Here is a 22,117-nt window from a genome sequence, read left to right on the forward strand (position 1 = left end):
TCTGTTCCCCTGCAGGTTTGCTGTATGTCCACAAGATTCCTCGACTTAATAGTTTGATTTGTGATGAAACAGACACCAAAGACCTAGCTTTTAAGTTAAAGAGAAAGCTTTTCTCTATTGAGGTAAGATTTTAAGCCGATTTTGGTGGGAATTAGCCAAAAATAAGGGAAACAGCTCAAAATTCTTTGTTATTGTGTGACATATTTACCAGCAATGGAGATATATGGTTCATCGTCTGAAGACCTGTCAAGGGTTTGCAAGGATCTTTCATTTAGTAGAGTATTTGGGGAATCTAAAGTTTTTTTTATTGAACTATGGAAAACATATTTACTGTTTTCCATATGCTTTTCAAAAGTTTTTATATACTACTCATTAGGAATGTTGGAGATGGTTTACCAGTCATTCACTTGTGATGGTGTATTTTTTATCTCCCTTGATAAAGGAACCTTATGTATTACACATGCAGTGATCCTCCCCAGCCCCTTATAGCAGGTGCACCACTCTGCACTTTTCAGTAACCACCCGGGTGTTTTTGGATAGTTACTGAAAAGTTGGTTAACAATACAGCAGCCATCACCTGCCTACAGCTTCTTTCCACCCAGCTTAAAAAAATTCTAGGGAGAATAATGTACATGTACTATATTATTCCATATTACGTGTTAAAATGTTGAAAGAAACAAGAACTTTGAATAGTTACTGTAAAGGCACGTGCAAATGATTGAGTGGTTATCAACACAAAATCCAGAATGCTTTGATCTGCTAAAAAAGCCCAATTCCAATTTCAGTCATGTACCTTCCCTCATAAAGCAGGCACTTTATTTTTGAAAAACAAAGTTTTTAGTTTTAAATTTCAATTGATTTTAAAATATATTATGAACTGGCTTATATTATAAACATGTCCAGAGAGAAACACTCAGTATGCAAACACTTGTCCATGCAAAATATGCCCTAAATGGGCTGCTGAGTGTTACCGTAAACACCTGGCTAGAACATATATGGCAGAGTAAAAAGAAAAAATAATAAATAAATAAATTTATCAAACGGAAAACAATTGTGTTAGTAAATTGTGCTGGAAGGCCAGTTGGCAAAGCATTTAAAACAAATTTTGCATGTACATCCTGCAATGTTGCACTTGCTGACCTGAGGTCTAGGATCTACTAGTACCATGTGTTAAGTTAACCAGTAGACAGTCGATCTGCAAAAGGGGTTGCTTTCACCAGAACAAACTCAATGAGTTTCCTCTTTGTGTTTTGCTTCATGTTTTATTTTTTGTTTACTCACAGGTATTTTTATTGGATTGGCAGTTAACCGGCCTTCTTTCTTTGCTTTACCAATAAGCAGAGGGGTTTAAAGAAGGGGGAGGGTCACCATTCCTTTTTTTTTAGTGTTCTTTTATGGGGATCCATAAAGTTTATTATCATATATCCATTATTTCAACATTGTTTGGGCCACAGGTTCACAAGCATTTCAAATCTAACATCAGGAAGCCCCTCTTATTTTCACAGTCAAACAACACAGACATTTTGTCGCCATATTATATATGGTTCTGAAACCCAGATGTTTATTTTCTTTTTTGCTTAATAGAATAAAAAGTCCATATGTGTAAATGTAAAATTCAAAGCCTTAAAAAGCACTAACAGGTTCTTCTGCATGGGCGCACTTAGTCTTAATTATGCGCAGTGTCTTAACTGTTTATCATATTCAGTTTCAGCAAACATAATGGCATTTGATACCTCAAATTAGGGAAAACACAATAATGTCTTAAAAGATGCAGTGAAACTAGGCCACGGACTTAATTCAATAACAGTCTATGTCTAATGATTAATTACTTGCTGTGCTTTGGCAAGATGGGAACTCTCCTGCAAAAAGACGAAGAAAGCCTTATATATATTTATGTTCATGGCAATTATCTTATAATGAATACAAAATAGAAAAATACATTGGAATAGCATGGAGATAAGTAATGGGTAAATATGCTGAAATACTAGAAATAAATATAGTGTTTAAAGGCTTTTGCATAACTAATGAAGTTCAGTATTAGGTAGTGAGCTTCTTTTTGAGTCCAGGATACAATAGGCCTGTAGGATCACCCAGGTTCACCCATGATAGTCTATCTTCTCCAGTCCTGAAAAGCTTTAAAAAATTAGGTCCAATGTAACTTCTTTTAAAAGCTGAATGTCCGCTTCATTTACCCTGATCAGAACACTTTATAATACCTTGTAGCAAATTAATTATCAGTGTGCAGCTGCCTAAAGACTTCAGTCTCTGCACACATGATTCTTTGACCTGGAACCTCTCCCCTACTTCCCTTTGATAGTGGTCAGTCAAATTCTATTTATTCTCTTACCTGAACTGTAACAAATAATGGGCGTATTTGATTGGCTGTTACACAACAATTGAATTTCTTATGCAATTTGGGAAGTGATTTTTTTTTTTTATCTAAAATGGGTCATCCAAAAAGGTAAAACTAAGAAATTATGAACTTTCATAGGTCCTAATGAACAATGTCCTTGCATGTCACAATATAAAGCAAACTTGGTCATTTAAATGCAGTCAATGAGATCAAGCATGTAACTATCACTTCTATGTCGGCCAGGGGGAAGGTGAGATAAATAGGGGTCCTCAGCAGCGCCCGAGGTTTTTCCTCAAGAAAACCAGGATCTCTACTCCAGTGTCCAGTGCTGCTAAATCTATATAAAGTTTCAAGCCACTGTATACTGGACAGCAGTTTGTGGAGGTAGGAAAAGAGATGTTAGTCCCGGGAGGAATCAGCAGTTTTTTAAGGGCAATGGCACCTGAAGCGAAGGTTGGGGAAGGTGATATTAGGGTGCAGCTATGCAGGATGATTCTAGTTAGAACCTGATTTTTTTTTCATTGGGGGTCAGGGATTTGGCATGCAAAGTTTTGCTGTATACCCATGGATATAAAGGTTTTCCCTGGCTGATTTTAAAACATCAGTCAGCTGCGGGCAGTAAGAAGCATTTACTCCCCCATCACCAGTCATAGTAGGAGAGGCTGCACCAGGGGCCCACTGTTGTCAATTTTGAACACAACCAAGAACTGCACATGTGCCTAAAAGGCTGATTTGCATGCATATGCACATCTACAAGGAAGCATCCCTTTGATGTCCCTCTGTAGGCATTACATAGACAAAACAGTTCTTCCAAACAAGCCAGGGTTTCTTGCTACCTTGCAGACCTTCTTCAATACTTTTACAGTCACTGACCTAGAATTTATATACGTTAAGACAAAACTCCAGATGTGCACACTTTTTCCCTTAGCTCATGACTTAAAAACTTTAAAGTTTTTGAAAGCAGAGGATCAGCATAGCAACCAGATAATCAGCAATTATAGGAAAAGGTCAGCAGTATCAGGCTTTGCAGTTCTCATTTACTGATTTCCTTTAATGGATGAAATCTCACATAAGATTCTCCATTAGCAAAGTGGCATCTTGTGTGAGGTTTACATATATGGTTAGGCTTATGCTTTAAACAAAGCTGTCCAATAAGCCCTGCAAACCCTTTTCTTTAATCTCCTTTGAAGTTGGAGTTTTAAGTAGGCCACTTGTCTTCAGGCCATTAAAAAGAGAATTGCCACCAATAAATTAGCATATTTTAGGTCCTTGCCAAATGATGGCCTATCTAGGTTGGCATGACTTTGGTCTGTGGGATGTCACCCTTAAATGACCATTTTGGCCCTTTTGTGACCTCCTGCCCCCTTTGGCTTGCTACATGCAAGTGACACTTAAGTGTCTGCTTTCACTTTCTTCACATTTGCAATTAGCTCTGTAAATCACAAGAAAGGTGCTAACCATTGACACACTTAGTTCCCCTCCTCCTAACTAATGCTCAGTGATGTGCCTAATTATCTTATCTTATTGGGAGCAGTTAATTGTTAATCAAGCTTCTTGTCTTGCGAGTTATCCTTATAGGTGCCACAGATTTTAGAGCTCCACTTTACAACTAACCATATCAAAGGCATGTCTCTTTTTTGTAAACTTTTAAAGTTACTACTTACAGCTTTTGTTAGCTACTAGTTACAGCTATTTTTTAGCTAAATATATACCGTATTTTTCGGACCATAAGACGCACTGGACCATAAGACGCACCAGTTTTTTAGAGAAGGGAAATGTCTGTGTAATTATTTGCTTGTGTGTTTCCAAGAAAGTCCTTGACAATGGCTTTGAATGATAACCAAGCATTCTTTTCGACTTCTGACATTGTCCTAATGAAATGTTCATCTTTAGTGAGCTGCCAAATCTGTGGACCATCAAACACACTGGCCTTTATTTTTTCAAATGACAGACTAGGAGAGGCTAAAATTAGGTACTTGAAACAGTCTCCTCCAGTTGGCAAAGCATTAACGAACTGCTTCATCGGACCCAGTTTCTTGTGCAGATGCAGGAAAATAATTTTCTTTCTATCAACAAGTGGCTCATATAGAATGTTTGCATCACCTGGTTTTAGGGCAGATCTTGGTATCATTTTACAGTTTCTTGACCAGACTATGATTTAACTGTACTGACCCCCAATCAAAAAAATAACTTTTTCTGAAGAAAATTCTGCTCTTAGTACATTCCAGTTACAATCATTTAATTTTTGCTGAATTATCCATTCCTAACTCTCTTCTAACTCCTCTTCACCTGGTGGAAATCACTTGACCAAAGACATTTGGGTATGTTAGCAACTTTTTTTACTACTTTATACTACTACCTATTAAGATTTTAAGATCATCAAGCAAATTTATAATGCAATGATAATGGAGCAACCAATATGTGTGATTACTTCAGTGAGACCCTGTGCAGAACTGACTTGGGTCACCTGTGGGGGCTCTTGTGGCTGAGGAGGGTCGGGGGTCCTTGTGCAGCTTCACACTTTGCACCTCCTTATGTTTTCCCCTGGATTACTTCATTATCAAGGCATCAATGAGTGTTATGGCCACCAGATCTTCTCCGCATTGGTATTGATGTCCTGGAGATAGTAATACCAAGTCAATGGGAGAAAGCATCACCCAATCTTTTCAACTATCAGTTACCGTGCTGGTAGTATTGGGTTAGCGCCAACATTTTATTGCTGGAAGCCATTCAGTAATTCCATTGAATAACTTCCTTTATCACTGGACTTTGCTGCTGTTATTATCTATTATGTTTTTCCATTGTTTTATACATATTTGATACATTGTTTGATACATTACTGCTGTAATTATCTTATTTTTTTAAACTGGACCCCTAAAAATCAACAATTTGTTTGCCTTGTTGTTCCAGTGGCACCCATCCTTTACTTTTGTATAAGAATCACAGAGACATAATATGAGGAAAGATCTCTGCAATGCAATTAATACATTTTTAGATAGTAATCCCTACTCTATCCATAGTTATAAAAAAAATGGCTAATATAGTTGGTTTTAAGGCCACTTTAGTTTAAAGAACTATAAAAATTATTTTCAGTGACGCAATATGACCCCCCCCCCCCTTCTTTTCCTCCTAACTAAAGATGTCTCAGACTGCATTGGAAGACCCCCAATACATGTCACTGATCACTACATAATTCAAGCTGGAGATTTATCCCAGCCATTCTTGTTCCTGAACATGTCCAACATATTGTTCCCTATGATTTTCCAATAAACAGATTATTTTCCTACAGGCATTAAGAAACAGAACAGCTAGAAAGAGGTTTTGTTGTCAGCTTGTCTCCGTCCTGATGTTGTGTAAGAAATTTCATGGTCCCTTTGTTAAGGGAGAATGATTTAATACATGTTCCCTAGATAAACTTTCCCATTGTCAGTAATGAGGATGGATAATACTGACTGACAAGTGTATTAGAACCGACACAGAAAGAGCTGAGATTCATTGGAGCAGATCACACTGTGAGCTCTATCACCTAATGACGCTCATCTTTTCCGTGATGTTTTGCGGAAACTGAGATCATGTTTAAAAAAAAAACTTTTTTTTTTTTGCTTAAGTCCATGCTCATCAGGTCTGTTTTCTCTCTGGTGCTTGCCTTATTTTCTTACATTGTAAATGCGATTGGGCATATAGGTTTATTTGATAACAAAGGAACGGAAGTAACATAATAAAAATATAAAAATCTGCTCCGATTGATTTTTTTTATCCAATTTGTTAATAGGGGGTGTATGTAAATCTTAACAATGCATTTTATCATTTTTCCTTTTTTTGGTCTCTTTAATATAGCCTTCAAAGCATTTTGTTAAATTTGTTTGCAGTGCAGAAAAAGAACTTAAAAAAAAAAAAAACAGCCGTCCTGTGTCCACTGCACACTTCCTGTGTTATATCAAAGAGTCAGGACAAATGGTTGTGATTGTCTTGGGCGAGAATTTGATGTGTAAAATGTGTAAAGAGGTCGACAAGACAGATCCATAAACAACCAATGGGGAATGATCGCTACTCAAGTTAAGGGAGGTGAGCACAGCAGAGTATGACTTGCCTGTTCTTCCTCCTCCCTCTCCATAGAACAGAATGGGTACTGTGTGTATAGCGCTGGTTCGTTCATCTGTTACTGTCTATCACTAAAAAGAATCATGAAAGATCATTTCCAGCAATGAAAATTGTATATGTGTAGGCAGCCTAATTCTTTTGCTTCTTCTTCTTTTTTTTTTTTTCTCTTTTAAACTTGTTTTTCACTGTGCAAGTACAATTCTTATATCTGTGATGTATCCATCAATATATCCATCCAGAATGTGTCTGATCCTCCCCAGCAGTCCCATAGGCAGTCCTGAGGCTATTCCCTATCACTGGGTGTTCCTTAGCGCTGTTTGGTGGTTCAATGGTGCAGTGTTTTAAATGCGCTGTGGTTCTGCAGACAGGAGTGCTTGTCCTAGGTGACAATGCTACCTCTACGTGGACTAATACCAAGTCAGAGTTCCCATTCTTGAACATGAAGTTCAGTGCAGTTCAGATACTGGCAGTATCACCAGGTAAAAGGAACCCTGCATTACAAATCAGAGCTACGAGAACTTAGGTGGGAATTTTTCTTTTAGGTTTATATACATTTCATTGCCAAAACTGATCTATAAAAGACTTCATTGAAGCTACCTAAACAGTCAAATGTATTAAGGTCAGATGATTTTTATTTTATTTTAAGTAAATCTCAGCATTATAGAATGATACCAGTACTTTCTGTTCATAGACCTGCTATCTCAGACTTAGATTTCCCGTGGTTCCTCTCCTACCATTACTATAATATTATTATCCCTGTAGTGGACAAGCATTGTCTCGGTAGCCTGTGTCTTTCCCTTATCACCTCTGATGTGAAGCCATGAATCATAACATGACAGCCATGGAGGGCATGTCAAGACCACTGCACAGTCCATGGGGCTGATAACATTATTAGAATAAGAAGGCTGCAACACTAATTATGCTTCTATTATGTGCTCCTTACAGCACTGTAACACATTTATCCTTTGCATTGACATGCCAAAGGATTAACCATGCAGTCTAAATGAAATTACGAGCTCAGATGATAAAGGGGTACTCCAAGCAGGCGGTAAATGGTTTGTAACATGTTACAAATACAGAATTTCCCCAGCTCAATTGTGCCACTGCCTCACCTCTGTCTTCTCATTAGATTATTAGTGACCATCATTAGATTGTTGACACCCACTGAGAGCACCTAAGTTACCGTTCTTACCAATCAGCCTACATAATAGGCACCCATTCAATCTAAATTTAAACTTGCACATTCTTTGACTTAATTATGAAAAACAATTTTAGGAAAAATTCTGCACCAAACCAAATTATTATTTTATAGGATGCAAGTCAACTAAATGGTACATTTATGTATTTGCCTGTATTTTTTTTTACAGTGGGTGTCTTGTATAACAAGTGTTTAAAAGAATAATGTTCCCATAGGAACATCTAAAACTATTCTTTGTCTAGCCTGTACTACAACAAAACATTTTTTTTTGTTTTTTTTTAGACAATAGTCCTATAAGGGATTGCAGAGTGTACAAATTTATGGTCACCTACATGCATTTACGGTTTTAGGTCTAGCTTCTGATCTCCCAATACTATACGTATACTATAAGTATTTTTCTTTGACCCTCAGGGTAACATATTATTGCATCGCAGAGCCAGATACCTGATGGCATGGACGTACAGGGTTGAAAATTGAACGTTTTAAGAAGCCTGGGCTGCATATTTTATAATATTTATCATTTTAGCTGGAATTTAGCTTTTAGAGGACAGTCAAACATGCAGATATCATATAATCACATTGAATCCAATAACATAGCAGGACAACACCAACTTTCTAAACACATAAAGTAATTTGGTGAAGATCAGGAAGATGCTTTTGGATGATATTTGCAGCACTTTCTGCAGGAGAACGCTATTAATCTGTGCTATTGATCATATTTCCAGGGATGTGGTCAGTTAGGGATTTTTGTGGGTACTAAGGTGAAAGATTTGTTTACTCAAGATTGAATCAGGAGTTATCATGTATACGGGGAACTGCTATAAAAGTCCCCAAAGCAGCCAAATTTTTGTGCACCTTGGAGAGAAATGTTCTCATGTTTAGAATACAGGTTTTGGGCACTGGCGAGCTTCTGTAGCTCTTATGTAGAAAGAATGTTACCACTGATTGTGAGTTAATTTACTTACAATATTATTGTTATAGTGTAACAAAATAAAAGAACCTCAAATTTTTAACTCTTAAACCTGTTAATTTTACCCTTAAAAAAATACCTGTACTTGGGCTGCAGAAATCTCCTTGGCTGCACTGAGATAATGTCAGTCTGAGCAGTGAATAAAGAGGAACTATACTCAAAAGTAAAAAAAAAAAAAACACTTTTACCTTCAATCCCGCAGCACAGTATGATCACTCCGTAGGTGTCCGGCATCAGGTCCACCGTCGTCTCGGCATCCATCCTAGACCCGGCAGTCCAGGTGCTGCCATCTTCATCTTCTCTTCTGGGTTCTTCATCCTACATCACCCTACCCAAGCGTGAAATCAGGTGACGTAGGATGAAAAAAAAATTTCAATATCACAGCGCATGTGTGAGATCAGCAACTTTTTCTCTTTGAACAAAAAGGCTCCTTCTGCGCATATGCGAGATGCACCTAGGAGACTTCAGGGATACCTGATGTAGGTATTCCAGGAGGCTTTGCGCTCCCATCTATTCCTGACTGCCTAGGCATCTGAGAATTAGGAGCGATGATGCCCCTTTTTTTTTTTTAAAAAAAAGGACGTTGCACCTAAAGAAAAAAAAACTCTCTACCCTGAGTTTATGTATGCTTTAAGGTGTAACATTGTAACATTTGCAGGAAAAAGTCTTTGGAAGAACACGACCTTAATCCACACATGGAGAATTTACATGATTGTGTCTTCCTTGAACTAGATGCTGAACATGGATGATGCCTGTACAAGAATGCCAACAAATCTGCTTCCCTTCAAAAGGATTAGGCCATTTTTGTACAGACATCATCCAGGTTCAGATTAAATAAATACATCCACGAGCTAAAAAATACATGTAGGTATTATACATACAACTTATCATACATCATAATACTTGATGCTAAGTCTTCTTAAAATATTGCTTATAATGCTGTCATTCTAACATTTTTCAATCGCTGGGACCTGGAGGGGGAACTAATTAATTAAATACATGCTTCTCTCAGGTTAGCTTGTATTTTAATATTCGAGGAAAACGTTCTCCTTTGGAAACAAAATCAATGCATGAACTTTACAGTGGGGATATCTCTTTATTATTATTGTCATTATTAATAAACAGTATTTATATAGCGCCAACATATTACGCAGCGCTGTACATTAAATAGGGGTTGCTATGTGTCTGTAAGTCTATGTATAGAAAAAAATCACATTGTCACTGCTATATTCCTGGTAGAAGTTAGAAGAGTCAATCCAAAAGCTGACAATGTACAAGGGGCAAAGATCTGATGTTATGCCACAGAGAAAATGCTTTTCCTTCCTTTGGTTTTACAGATCTGACCCAATTTTTAAGTGTATACAGTCAGGAAAATTTTGACTATGGAAGGGAAAATGTTTTAGACAGTTTCATATGGTGACAACAGCTAAGAAAGAAGACCATAACATCAAATGCTGAGGGCTTTAACTTTATTGCATAACAGAATATGATCCCAGGCTTTTATCTGAGAAAGGACCGCGCAGAGCCTATGGCCTGACCTGAAGGTAAGAGCCTTCTAATACAATAGAATCTAGGACATGAGACATGGCAGACTGGGGAATGAGAAGTGAAATTGTTTATGTACAGTAATGTGGACTTCTTTACAGAGATGGAGAAGAGCTGTAGTAAGAGCCTTGTGTGAACACAAAAGAAGCAGCAGCTCCCCCTTCCCCCATTAATGTGTATGTAAAGGCAATTTTTGTTTTGATAAACTGAAAAAGGGTTAGAAACCTAGTCAGGTTTTTATTTCTTTCTATATCCCCTCAAAAGGTTTACTTTACTTATTTTAGAACTTAAAACTTTGCATACCTTTCGGAATTCATTAGTAGTATACGCTGATCAGCCAAAACATTAAAACCACCTTCGAAATATTGTGTAGCTCCTCTTTCTTAAGCCAAAGCAGCTCTACTTATTATGATATGGACTCCACAAGACTCATGGACATTTTCCTTGATATCTGGTACTAAGCCCTCATCGGTCATTTATTAATTCACATGGCCTCTGCCAACCTGACTTCTTCCCAAAGTGCTTCCTGTTGCCATCTCTTTACCAGGTGTACAGTACCATTGCATCCACATGGTCCAGTTCTGGCACTCATCTGCCCTTTGTAGTAGTGGACTAGAATCAACATAGGTACTTTGACTGGTATAAAGTCCTACGTGTAGAAAAATGAATTGCTCAGTTTGTTCTGACACTTTTCTGTACTTGCTAGAACTATGTTTTTCAGCCATTTGTATTACAGTGGCTTTTTTGTGTGAGAGCTTAGTCTTCCCCTTCTTCCACACATGCATCAGAGAGCCTTGGGTGCCCATGACCCCCTCAATAATTCACTAGTTGTTCATCCTTAGACCATGTTGGTAGCTTCTAACCACTGCTGACTGGGAACACCCCAGAAGTTTTCACATTTTGGAGATACCGTGATCCAGTTCTTTTTTTAATCACAACATGACCCATGTCAAAGTTGCCCTAGTCAAAAGGTGTATCTCTCTAGCAGGGGCACCTGATGGAGGTTCCAACCTTTCCCTACTCCTATTCAGTAGTTTACTGCTCCTTATCACAATGCAAGCCAATTGGGGCACGTATAAGAAGTGATAGTCTGACAACAGATTACATTTATAAATAGAAGATAAGACATTTTCTGGCAACTGTCAGAGCTCTGAATACAACATGAGCATAATTATCTAAAATGGAGATGAGAGACTATATTTACTTAAATGGGGTAATTATTTGCCATATTTGAATGTAATGTATTTTGCCTATTTAATAAAATTGTGGGTCACATTTTCTATGTTGGAAAATGACGATTAGGGAAAAATAGGTGATCAGGGTGTTTCAAACAAATATCATTGATCTCTATTGTGAACTATAAAAGGGGCAACACAATCTGATCTGTGAAATGCCAGAATTGGCAACCAATCATAAAAAGTGATGATTGTGGCTAATGATCGCCACTTTCATGATTGAGACAATGACAGCAGTGCCCTATTTTCTGCTGAAATATTGGCACTTTGCTGGGGATGAACCCCAATGGCTTGGCCTACTTTTTACAAACAATGCTGTCCCTTTGTGACTGATGTCCTATCTCTGCAAAAACACAGATAATATACTCTTATCCAGTAGGAGATTTCTCTAGTTTCCAATACTGTTTTTTTTTGGGGGGGAGGAGGTTCGCAAATCACAATTTGCTAAAAAAAAATAATGATTAAAAAAATTATCATACAAAAAATATAGCATGCTTTCCATGTAACTGAATAAATACTATATCAGGCGTTTATGCACTTTGCAAACAGCCTCAGTCAGCCTGCCTTTTTTTTTTTACAGACAGTCAGTAATTCTAACTGGTTGGCAATCCTAATTTGAACCCAGGGCCTCGTTGTGCAAGGCTTCTGTGCCCAGATATACAACTATATAATTTTCACAGAGGTTTGTTGCTCCTTTAATACTTACCAGTTGCACAGTTCCAAAGAAAGAATAAATTAGATTTCACTGTAAGTAGTATTATTCATTGGTCCTCTAGCAGTTCGGTGACAAATATCCATATCCTCTCACTCCCTAAGTACAAAGTAAGTACAGCTCTTAAAAGTATCTCCTGCTGTCTAATTGCAACTTAGGCCTTACTAGTAGATTCAGCTGTGTACGGTCTCTATCTGTAATTTAGGTGTCGGCTTACTTAATATCGAGGTAAGAAAGCGATGCTGCCATCAAGAACTTATAAATAAATGCCTTCTATTGAAACTGTGTCCAGCTGTTTCATATATATTTAAAGGTATAACAATGTACAGAAGGGGTTTCGAGGCAGGAATTACAGCATTCAGCTCAGCAGACATACCAGCCTGTGATCATCTCAGTCCAGTAGATTTCCAACATATAATCTAGATTGGAGTTGTTTATGTAAAAAGTTTCTACCCGCTGTTGTTCTGCACTGTATATACTGATAAAACCTAACAATTGCTCCTGACCTTTATCTAATTTCCATGAATAGCACAGCAATTCTTTTAATTCATTTCTTCCTAATCTGACTATATAATAGGTTAAAAGGAAAAGGTACACATGTATATATAAATGAGGAAGAAGGTTTGGTTTGGCTTGGGTTGCCTCTGTCTCCCATCCATTCATCTTAATACAGTTAAACCATCAAAGTATCTTCCAGAAGTGAAGCGACCACTGATATAAAGCACACAAAGGGATTCTAATGATTGTATATAATGGTGGCTAAGTTTTAGCCTAAAGCTGTAACAATAAACGGTCCATATCTTCATCATTTGGTCTTCTCATCCTCATCATCTGGTCATTATATATGATTCTAATTGCCAGCAAACCTAATATTTGTTTAATATTTCCTGTTAACACTGTGTATTTGGAATATGTATGAATGCAAAATTTACTCCAGGTATTACTAATACTAGTTATTAGTTTTATTATATATCAAGCCCTGAAATACCTGTCTTGTACGTTACACATATGTTGCATTGAGATGTCCAGATCCTTGAAGAAATCCTGATCAAGTAATTATTCCACGCAGAAAACCCCCCAAGCATTCATAAAGTTTACAATCTCCCAACTGAATGTGCCATCCACTTAGACAATTAATTATTGCTTCTCCTAATACATGGCACTAAATGGTTCCCTTTCACCACCCTATTGTTCAGCTGTCAATCAGACACATTGTAAAACTATCTATACAATGCCAGAAAGATGGTATTATGACTTTAATGTCACTTCAGTAATTCTGCTGTATCTATGACTGACAATTCAACAATACATATGGTTCAAACAAGGTTTCATTATAAAGTTAGATCTTACAGATCTCATAATTAATTCTTTAATTTAATCACGGTGTTTATGCTAATACCACGAACATCTCAACTTTTACAGCAGGGGATTTTGTGGAATAGGGTCACAAGCTGCAGTTCAAACAAGTGCTAACAGTGAAGGTATGCAGAAATGTTCAAAGTGAGAGCGATCGTAAAGCCAATTGCTATCCAATGGTACTAATAATCTGTGTAGTGAGACCAGCTGAAAGTAGGCTCTCAGAAATACCTTTATTTTTTACTATTATTTGGGTCCATGTGACCACTTTGCTTCTGTTTTGGTCTGATAACTTCAGTCGGTGAGCAGGATTATACTACATCTTGTCCCAGTCTTTATCTGGCATGTGCAAAGTGATCGTGTGAATCATGCAACCAAAATATTTACTTTAAAATCTGCAAATTGCAATAATGCATTTTTAATTGAGGGCTTCCGGGTTTATTATTTCTTATTCCCAACATTTGTAGAGTTTATCAATAATAAAGGCTTTTTCTTTAGATCAGTGTTTCCTGACCTTTAGAACATGTGGGGACCCCTTAAAATAACTTTCAAGTCTTCAGTGAGCCCTTTTTATAATTACTATATCCATACCTCACAGTATGTTTAGTGTAACGGTCAATGGGAAGAACCCCTCTTACATTGGTGGCCAGTGGGAGGAATGTCCCCCTTCCAGATAGCCAAAAGATCACTGATGTCACTTTAACCGACCTGAGAGTCACAAACTTCCTATTGCTCAAGGCATCCCCAGCAACCTCTGGAGGACCCCAAGGGTTCCATGAAACCCTACTTGAGAAACACTGCTTTAGACTTAGTCTTTCTACAGAACGCAGAACTGCTGTCAATCAGAGGTACTAGTCTACTCTTGCAGACACTGCTGCCTGTATTATGGCCAATTTGAGGCATCAGGGGGTGGCAAGCAGGACCTACTCATGTTCCAGGGCATGTGCACTAAAAGAAAGGATATCCACAAGATAGATTAAATATTCACCAACATACAAACAGGTTTCCTTTTTCTCTTTTGGTGCCAGAAAAAAATTGCACACACATTAAAATGGGCATTTTAGGCGTTTAGAATACTTCCCCAAAACATTGAAAAAATGACAGTACGAGGTTGCATTGCGTAATTGAATACTAAATGCATTGAAACAAAAAAACTGCATGCTTGCACAATGCTGACAAAACATGCTAACTTAATAATTCCAACGCAAACCTGTGGCTGGTTTTGAGTTTGTTTTACCCCTTTTGATGTCATGACATGCAGGTCACGCCATTGGCATGGCTAGGGTTAGGAACTCCTGTTCCCAAATGGACACCATGTAGGCAATAGGAGCACTCTGGATTATAATATTTATGAACTATTGATTTCCCTGTCTCACCTTAGAGCATAACATCTTCCTGAAAGGCGGAGATGAGCTTTATAGCTAAATAGGATTATTCCAACATATTACTATTTCCCCATTAAACACAGACTTGAAATAATTACCCTCCCCACTACCAATGGAAGCTAGTTAGAATTGAATACCTTTTAAAAATAGTATCACTAGTTTATTATTATGACTAATTTTTTCCAGCTCACTTAACAACTGACTAAAGGTTTTGCGGGAGGCTAGCGAGGATACGCTAGTTATTTATAAACACACATGCTGTCACTTGTGGTAGTGCCTTTAATCAGTGCATTTAAGTGGAATTCATAATATAGTCATTATGCTTTTTAAACAGGCTAATTCTTTAAGGAAATTGAAAAAAAAAAAATAATGAAAGCATGTTACATAGCTACTTAATTTTTTTATCTGTGGTGTTACTGATGTCTGTTTTATGCAAAGTAGTCCATATCTCGTATAAGACACATTACTGTCAAAGAAATATGACTTGCCTTAATTATCAGTAATGAAGCAGGGATAAGCTGTTCTCTTAGATATCATATATCTAATGACCTTTCCTGCTCGAGGTTGTGATGGAAGGTATCCGTTTCACAAATTATGCCTCATTTAGCTTATGGCATTTGTGCAGACTGATGTTTGCTGGGACGCGTTGGAAAGTGCCATGTAAATTGCATTGGTGTTTAAAAAGTGATTTAGTGCCTGCCTGCCACTACATCATTGTTATGGGTGTGCGTCTTGTTTTTTTTTTTCTTTCCCTCTGTTATTATTAAATGACTTGAAACCCTTCACGTTGTCACATGGGTCTATTATATCAATAGTTACTTCACACTTGTGTTACAAACCACTGTTTATTTTGCAGAGTAATTGCAAGTTGAATAAACACACAAGAAAACACAAGAATGGAGCAGGAGTGTCATTATTTGTGGGGTTTTAGACATGGCTGCCCGCAGCTGTGGTAGGCAGGGCCTAGAAAGCCCAGTTCTGGTATTAAGGTAAAAACATGAAGCTCGCTGTTGTTCATTTTTCTTGAAAATGCTGGCTGATGCCTTCTATAGTAGAAGTCTGCCCAAAATTTGTTTTAGTTGTGGATACAATTGAGAAGAATTAAAACAAATTTTCACAGATTTCTGGAAATTTACTTTAAAGTCCTTGTTTGCTTACTTATTTTAGGTCAGTACCTTCAAGTGCTGAACCAAGGGGGCAACATTAAAGTGTTTGTGAAGTCAAAGCCCATGGTAACAATAGTTTTACCAGACAGTGGAAGAAACTCTGCAACAGGGATTCTAACAGGTTCTAGAATTCCACATTCCCCTACTTAAAAGCTTTTTTATTTCTGCATTGTGAATTAATTCTCACGTCCTTTTTGGCAAAGTCATTATCATAGTACAGCAAATGGGGGAAATTATTTTGGCTTGTAAACCTTCCCCAAGTGAAAAAACAAAACAAGATTTGGTTTGGTAAATTATATAAAGTGAATCAGTTGATGGTTTTCTCATGGTCTCCCATTCATCCTGCCAGTGAATTCCACCTAATGCATCAAATGCATTAAAATGCATAATTCTACATGTTCCTTCCTCAATTTAAATCTTGCATGCTGTCAGTAATCCTGATGTTGACAGTTCTGCAGACTGGCTCTTAACCTTTTTTCTCACTTAACAATCAAGTCGTAAGTGGAGAACTTGGTCATTAAGTGAGGAGTAATCTGTACTTATTGTGGGTCAGTAATTCTGAGGGTAAAAAAGGTATCAGAACATCATCCAGACAGGCAGTATGTTATAGAACCAGATCAGAAATGGCAGTTTACATAATCTCTAAATTTAGGTCCACTTTAAGACAGTCCCTGTGGAATTGTAGAAAGAAATTGGTAGATAGTAATGCCACTAAAATTTTTATTAGGATTTATTTGTTTAGTGTAATGTGTCAACGCATTTTAAGGGCTACAGGAATCCCCTTTCATCGGGGCTGGAGTAATAGTAGAATGTAGTCTGGACTGGGCTGAGAAGTCAGTGAATCAAATAGCAGTTTTGCTGCCTTAATTTCCCAATTTTTTTTCGGGAATAAATTCTGACACCGCTTCTAATCCTTAAAATTCTATCTAAAACTTTGTCAAAAAATCGAAGTTTTGACTTAAAATAACTTTACCCAGAAAGCAGCAAAATTGAGGCAGCCTATTGCCTTGATTGTTGGCAAACAAGGTTTAAAACCGCCTTTGTTTGCTGATATTCTGCTTGTGTTTGGGTGCTTCAGACCCAGCAGTGGTCTGGCCTTCCACCCTTGTATTCTTGTAGAGAAATGACTACAAAACTCAATATGTTAATAATTATCCAATACTAATTGCATCTCCATCACTTAAAATATAAAATAAAGGCAGCACAGAAACACAACTTGCCCTTGCTTGTGGGGCTTCAGCAGCAAGACGTTTGATAAATATCATACTTGCCCAAGATGGCAGCTGCAAGATAGAATACATTATTTTGAGATAGCGCGTTTATTTTATTCTGACAAGCAAAATTACAGCAGACAAAACTTGAGTCCTACAGCACACAATAATTAATGAAATTGCAATGGCTATCTTTTCTTAAAACTGTCACTTCTGCTAGTACAATGTGTTACATAGACAATGAAGGGATTGGTTATTTAGCAAAAAAAAAATCTAGAATAAAAAAAACACAGGAAGACAATAAACTTACAGTATTTTAAAACCGATCTTAAAGCAGACCTATCACTTCACATTTGTTACCCATATTAAGTTCTTCTACCTTCCCAGTATGGAAAAGAAATATCTAAAACTTGCTGGTAGGATTAAAAGAATAAAGCATTTTGTCAGTTATGGAGTGTTCATATCACTTAAGCCATGAAACAGGTCACACTGGTCTTCTGCCAGGAATGATGCATTGTGGGAGCCAAAAAAACCTAATTGCTTTTATTTGGGGTATTTATAATTTGGATGAAGGTTAATAATAACGTGTACCATTTGTATTAAATAAAAAAAGCCACTTTCTATAATGGACAGAAAATTATTTTTTGGGTCAACATTAAAAGTGAACCTTAGGCTTTCCTTCAGACTTTCACAGTGGTCCAGGCTCCTCTCCTGTACGATAAAATCTTTACTGTCCTTGGTCAACATCTTTTAACTTTTTTTGTTTTTTGTATTTTTTTCCATTCACTGAAGCTTAGCATCAATTGCGGAAATTACCTATTGTGGTCTTTATAAGGCAGGGTGGTGTGATGTTTTAAGGTAGTTATTTACTACACCTCACCCATCCCTACCCACCAGCCATGGTCTGCCTGTGCAGAAACAAAGTGTCCCTGGGGCTAAAGCAAGGTGTTAAATTTAAAGGTTATATTTGAAATATTCTTAGCATGTCATTGAAGGGGAAAAAAGGAAACTTCAATTTTAAAGAGCTGATGTTATCTTGCCCATACCCCCTGTCACTCATTTAAACTAGGGTTAATTGTAGCTCCTTGTGTCTTTGCTGACTGTTCTGAAATTATATTTTTACCAGCTGCAAGAGACCAGAGGTAAGAGTAGTCTAGGTAATGGTCTAGCTAAGCATCAACCTGCAGTGCAAAGAGAATTTTTTCTGCAACATTTTCCAGTTTAAGAAAGCACATTTGTCTCAAGTGCCGCTGATATTGTACATTGTGTAGTTCATAAATACTGTTAGAAAACCACATGAGTAGCAATCTGCAAATATGTGACCTTTATTCCATAAAGGTATACAGTTCTTCTGATGTGAATTCACACTTTATTATTGCTGCCACAGTCCTTAAGTCACAGACTAGGACCAGTTTTGGTGGCAGATCGTAAACTTAGAGCATGTTTTTCAATCGTGAAAGACCTAGAAGAGCTTTTGTTAACGTGAAACATTTCAACTCAATTTAGTCATTAGTGGAAATCGAATTCATGATCAAAGTGTTGAGATTCACAAATACTGACTACCTAATCTTCATGCACTTACATAGGGTCAGTAAAAATGTATATCTGTGACCATTTACAGATTAGCAGAACAGTCATGGCTGACAAAATGTAAAATGTTTAATATTTGCTAGTGTTCACTGGCACTTAAAAAGTTGGTTTAGCAAAGGAAGGAAATTGTTATGCAGTGTTGCCACTTCTTACAATGAAGCATGCTGTCCTGCCTCCTGCAACTTCATGTTCACTCTTTACTGTGATTGGTGATCTTACTGGCCAATAGGATGGGCACATAGGATGGTACTGGTTAGAAGTGTTAAATTTTGGATAACAGCAGGCTGCGGGATTCTGAGTTCATGCAGTGCTGTGAAGGGTAGTTCAAAAAGAGAAGTTTGTTGTTGTAGATTACATATCATTTTAGGAATCCAGATGTGACTCAAGTCACCATCACCCGGAGGGAGCTGATATATCAATGCTGGGTTGAACTGACCCTTAAGATAATGGTAGATCCCCCATATTACACCAAAACTAGAGTTAATATTTGCCTATACAAATAGCTACTTTTACTGCAGGTAAGCTATAAATTCTTGCCGCATGCTGGCTGTTTAATTTCTGGTTGAGGAAGCACAGCGGTTCTTTTAGTTCATTATCTTTGAAAAAAAAAAATCAGTAACAAGATAATACAGCTGCCTCTGATTAAGATGTAAATTCTTTCTAATTAGAATGTAAATTCTTACATTTAAATGAAGACATCAGTTGTCAGGATGCCATATGATATCTTATTTCACCTTGCTTGAATGCAGCCCTCAATGCTCGTCTATGGCACTAAAACAGTTTTGCAGGCCTTTTGTTCTGCTGTTCTTGTAATATTCCCTCTTCATGTTGCCTTTTCACATGTCTTTTGTTTGTTTTTCCCCTTGCATCTGATATTGTTGTGCCTTGGGATTCCGCCGGAATTTGGAATGAAAATTGAGTTCAGCCTATGCCAGTATCTGCTTCTGCCTCAATTACTTCTGCTGCATTTTTCCTCAATGTAAATCAGAAAGGTGGCATAGAGTGGAACGCGGATTCAAAATCATTAATTTCCCATAAAGTGATGGATCAAGTCCAATCAACCTTCCTGAAATTCAAAGAATAGAAAAGAGAATTGGAAATTAATTAACATTTCCTGTCATTAATAGTTTATTATTTTATTGCCATCACGTATTTTAATAAGTTTTAGAAAATAATTTTTTCCCCCTCTTGTTATTATTATTGGGAAATGATGAATGGAACCTTTGACCACAATTATACTGCAGTGAAAATGCGCTAATAGGAATTTGGGCAAAAATATGCCAGTGCAAATTTGCAGATGATGGGTTTTGATTCTGCTTAGAGTGGAAAAGTAAGAACATATGCAAGTGCATTTCTAATAATAGGACATAGTACAATAAAGGAATATTGTGTGGAATTATATGTTCAAACATGTTGCAAAGTTATTTAAACTTGCATGTAAAGGTCCCTATGGAGTTACCTTGAATGACACTTTATCTGGCCAACTGTATCAAGAGAATATACCCATGCACATGACTGTATCAAACATCTCAAAGCAACTGATCTCAAAGGATATCTGTGATAAATTTAGGTCCAAGGCTGCGTACACGTTAGACTTTTCTAGTTGGAAAGGATCTTTCAAAATCCTTTCCAAAGACAAAATACTAAAAGATGCATGAACGAGCGCTGTACATACAGCTCCGTTCTGCTCTATAGAGGGGGGGGGGGCGAGTGAGAGGCACCCTGCTGCGCTCTCTCCTCTGCACCTGTATTGAAATCGTTTTGTTCATGGATCCACCAGGACAGGTCCATGAACGATGTTGGACGAGCGATGTACACACATCTGACGTATGTACGTAGCCTAAAACTATACCCCAAACCCCATCATAAGCTATCATCAGAGGTGTCAGTTTTGTCCTCCTTTCTGGCATAAACAGGATTAACCCTAGCATACATGTTCGTCTTAAAAAGCAAAACATATTGGTGCTTGGATAATGCCCTTTTATTACCAACTTTTGATGTATGCATTGCCTTTTAGAGCACCCCAAGATCAGCTAAGCTCAGGGCAGGACTATGCAAATAAAGTTCCTTTTGCTCATGGACTGATCCTCTCCCATGCTAACTTTTTGTTCCATAGCTTTAAAGAGCAGTCTCATTGGCAATACGTGCAGGAGAACACAGGGCCCAAGCTCTGGACTTTTACACCTGGTTGAACCATTCATCAAAGGGATGCCCTAGGTTTTGGGGCTCCTGGGGCACTTCAGTAATATGTTAGTGTACAGACAGGCAGCCATTATTTTTAGTTACAGTTTAGAAAGATTAAAGTTAAAACGGTGATGGTAAAACAGTTTGAGCAGAGGTTCTGATTTCACCAAACCGGTAATCTGTTCCTTTTTCATTTTCCCAGATCAGTGTTCTGCTGTGATTCTGCATACCCTGCTCCCCCATTTACTACCCTAAGTTCACCTATTTAATATTTGAGCAAAGGATTTTTTCCCTGGATGGGAAAAGGGATATCTGTGATTTCTAAATACTCAAAGCTGTCAGAAAACTATAGCAATGACCTAGAGTTAGGTATGGGGGTGTAATAAACTCCTAATGTCCTAACAATTTATAGTACCACTGTTCTGTCACATAGGGGGATTGTCAGCCCTCCTGTGATAACAATGTAAGTAAAAACAAAAGTAACAAAAACATAAAAATAACACATATATCATATATATCAGAAAACACAGTAACGCTCTAAACGATCTCCCTATATTTGGCACTTGTTAACTTGACAGTACAGTATTGTTAACTTGACAGTATTGTTCTTCTTTTATACCATTTATAATTATTTTGAAAAAATTGGATTTTCGAGGCATCAGCAAATCTTTGCCAGTGAAAAAAACTTCTATTTAATAATATAAATGTACATAGCCATGTATAGCATCAGCAAGTATGTCCATCACAACAATACAATACAGGCCATGTACAGCTCACTTATCATACAAAGCAATGTTTCCATCACATCATAGATAACATTTGATATACAGTTAGGTCCATAAATATTTGGACAGAGACAATTTTTTTCTAATTATGGTTCTGTACATTAGCACAATTATTTTTAAATGAAACAACTCGGATGCAGTTGAACTGCAGACTTTCAGCTTTAATTCAGTGGGTTGAACAAAAAGATTGCATAAAAATGTGAGGAACTAAAGATTTTTTTTAAACACAATCACTTCATTTCATTGGCTTAAATGTAATTGGACAAATTAAAAAGCTGAAAATAAAATGTTCATTTCTAATACTTGGTTGAAAACCCTTTGCTGGC

The 22,117-nt window shown here is 37.2% G+C and overlaps 1 protein-coding gene across 1 annotated transcript in view; it reads left to right on the top strand.

Moving 5' to 3' along the window:
• Positions 1-22,117, top strand: part of ELP4 (elongator acetyltransferase complex subunit 4) — a gene marked incomplete in the record, with an annotated part of 147,620 nt that overhangs the window by 104,892 nt on the left and 20,611 nt on the right. Inside the window, 1 exon segment of the mRNA XM_072421861.1 lies at positions 16-122. Coding sequence (XP_072277962.1) covers positions 16-122 — 107 coding nt within the window.

The sequence above is a fragment of the Pyxicephalus adspersus genome, chromosome 9 (assembly GCF_032062135.1).
Source record: "Pyxicephalus adspersus chromosome 9, UCB_Pads_2.0, whole genome shotgun sequence".
NCBI lineage: Eukaryota > Metazoa > Chordata > Amphibia > Anura > Pyxicephalidae > Pyxicephalus > Pyxicephalus adspersus.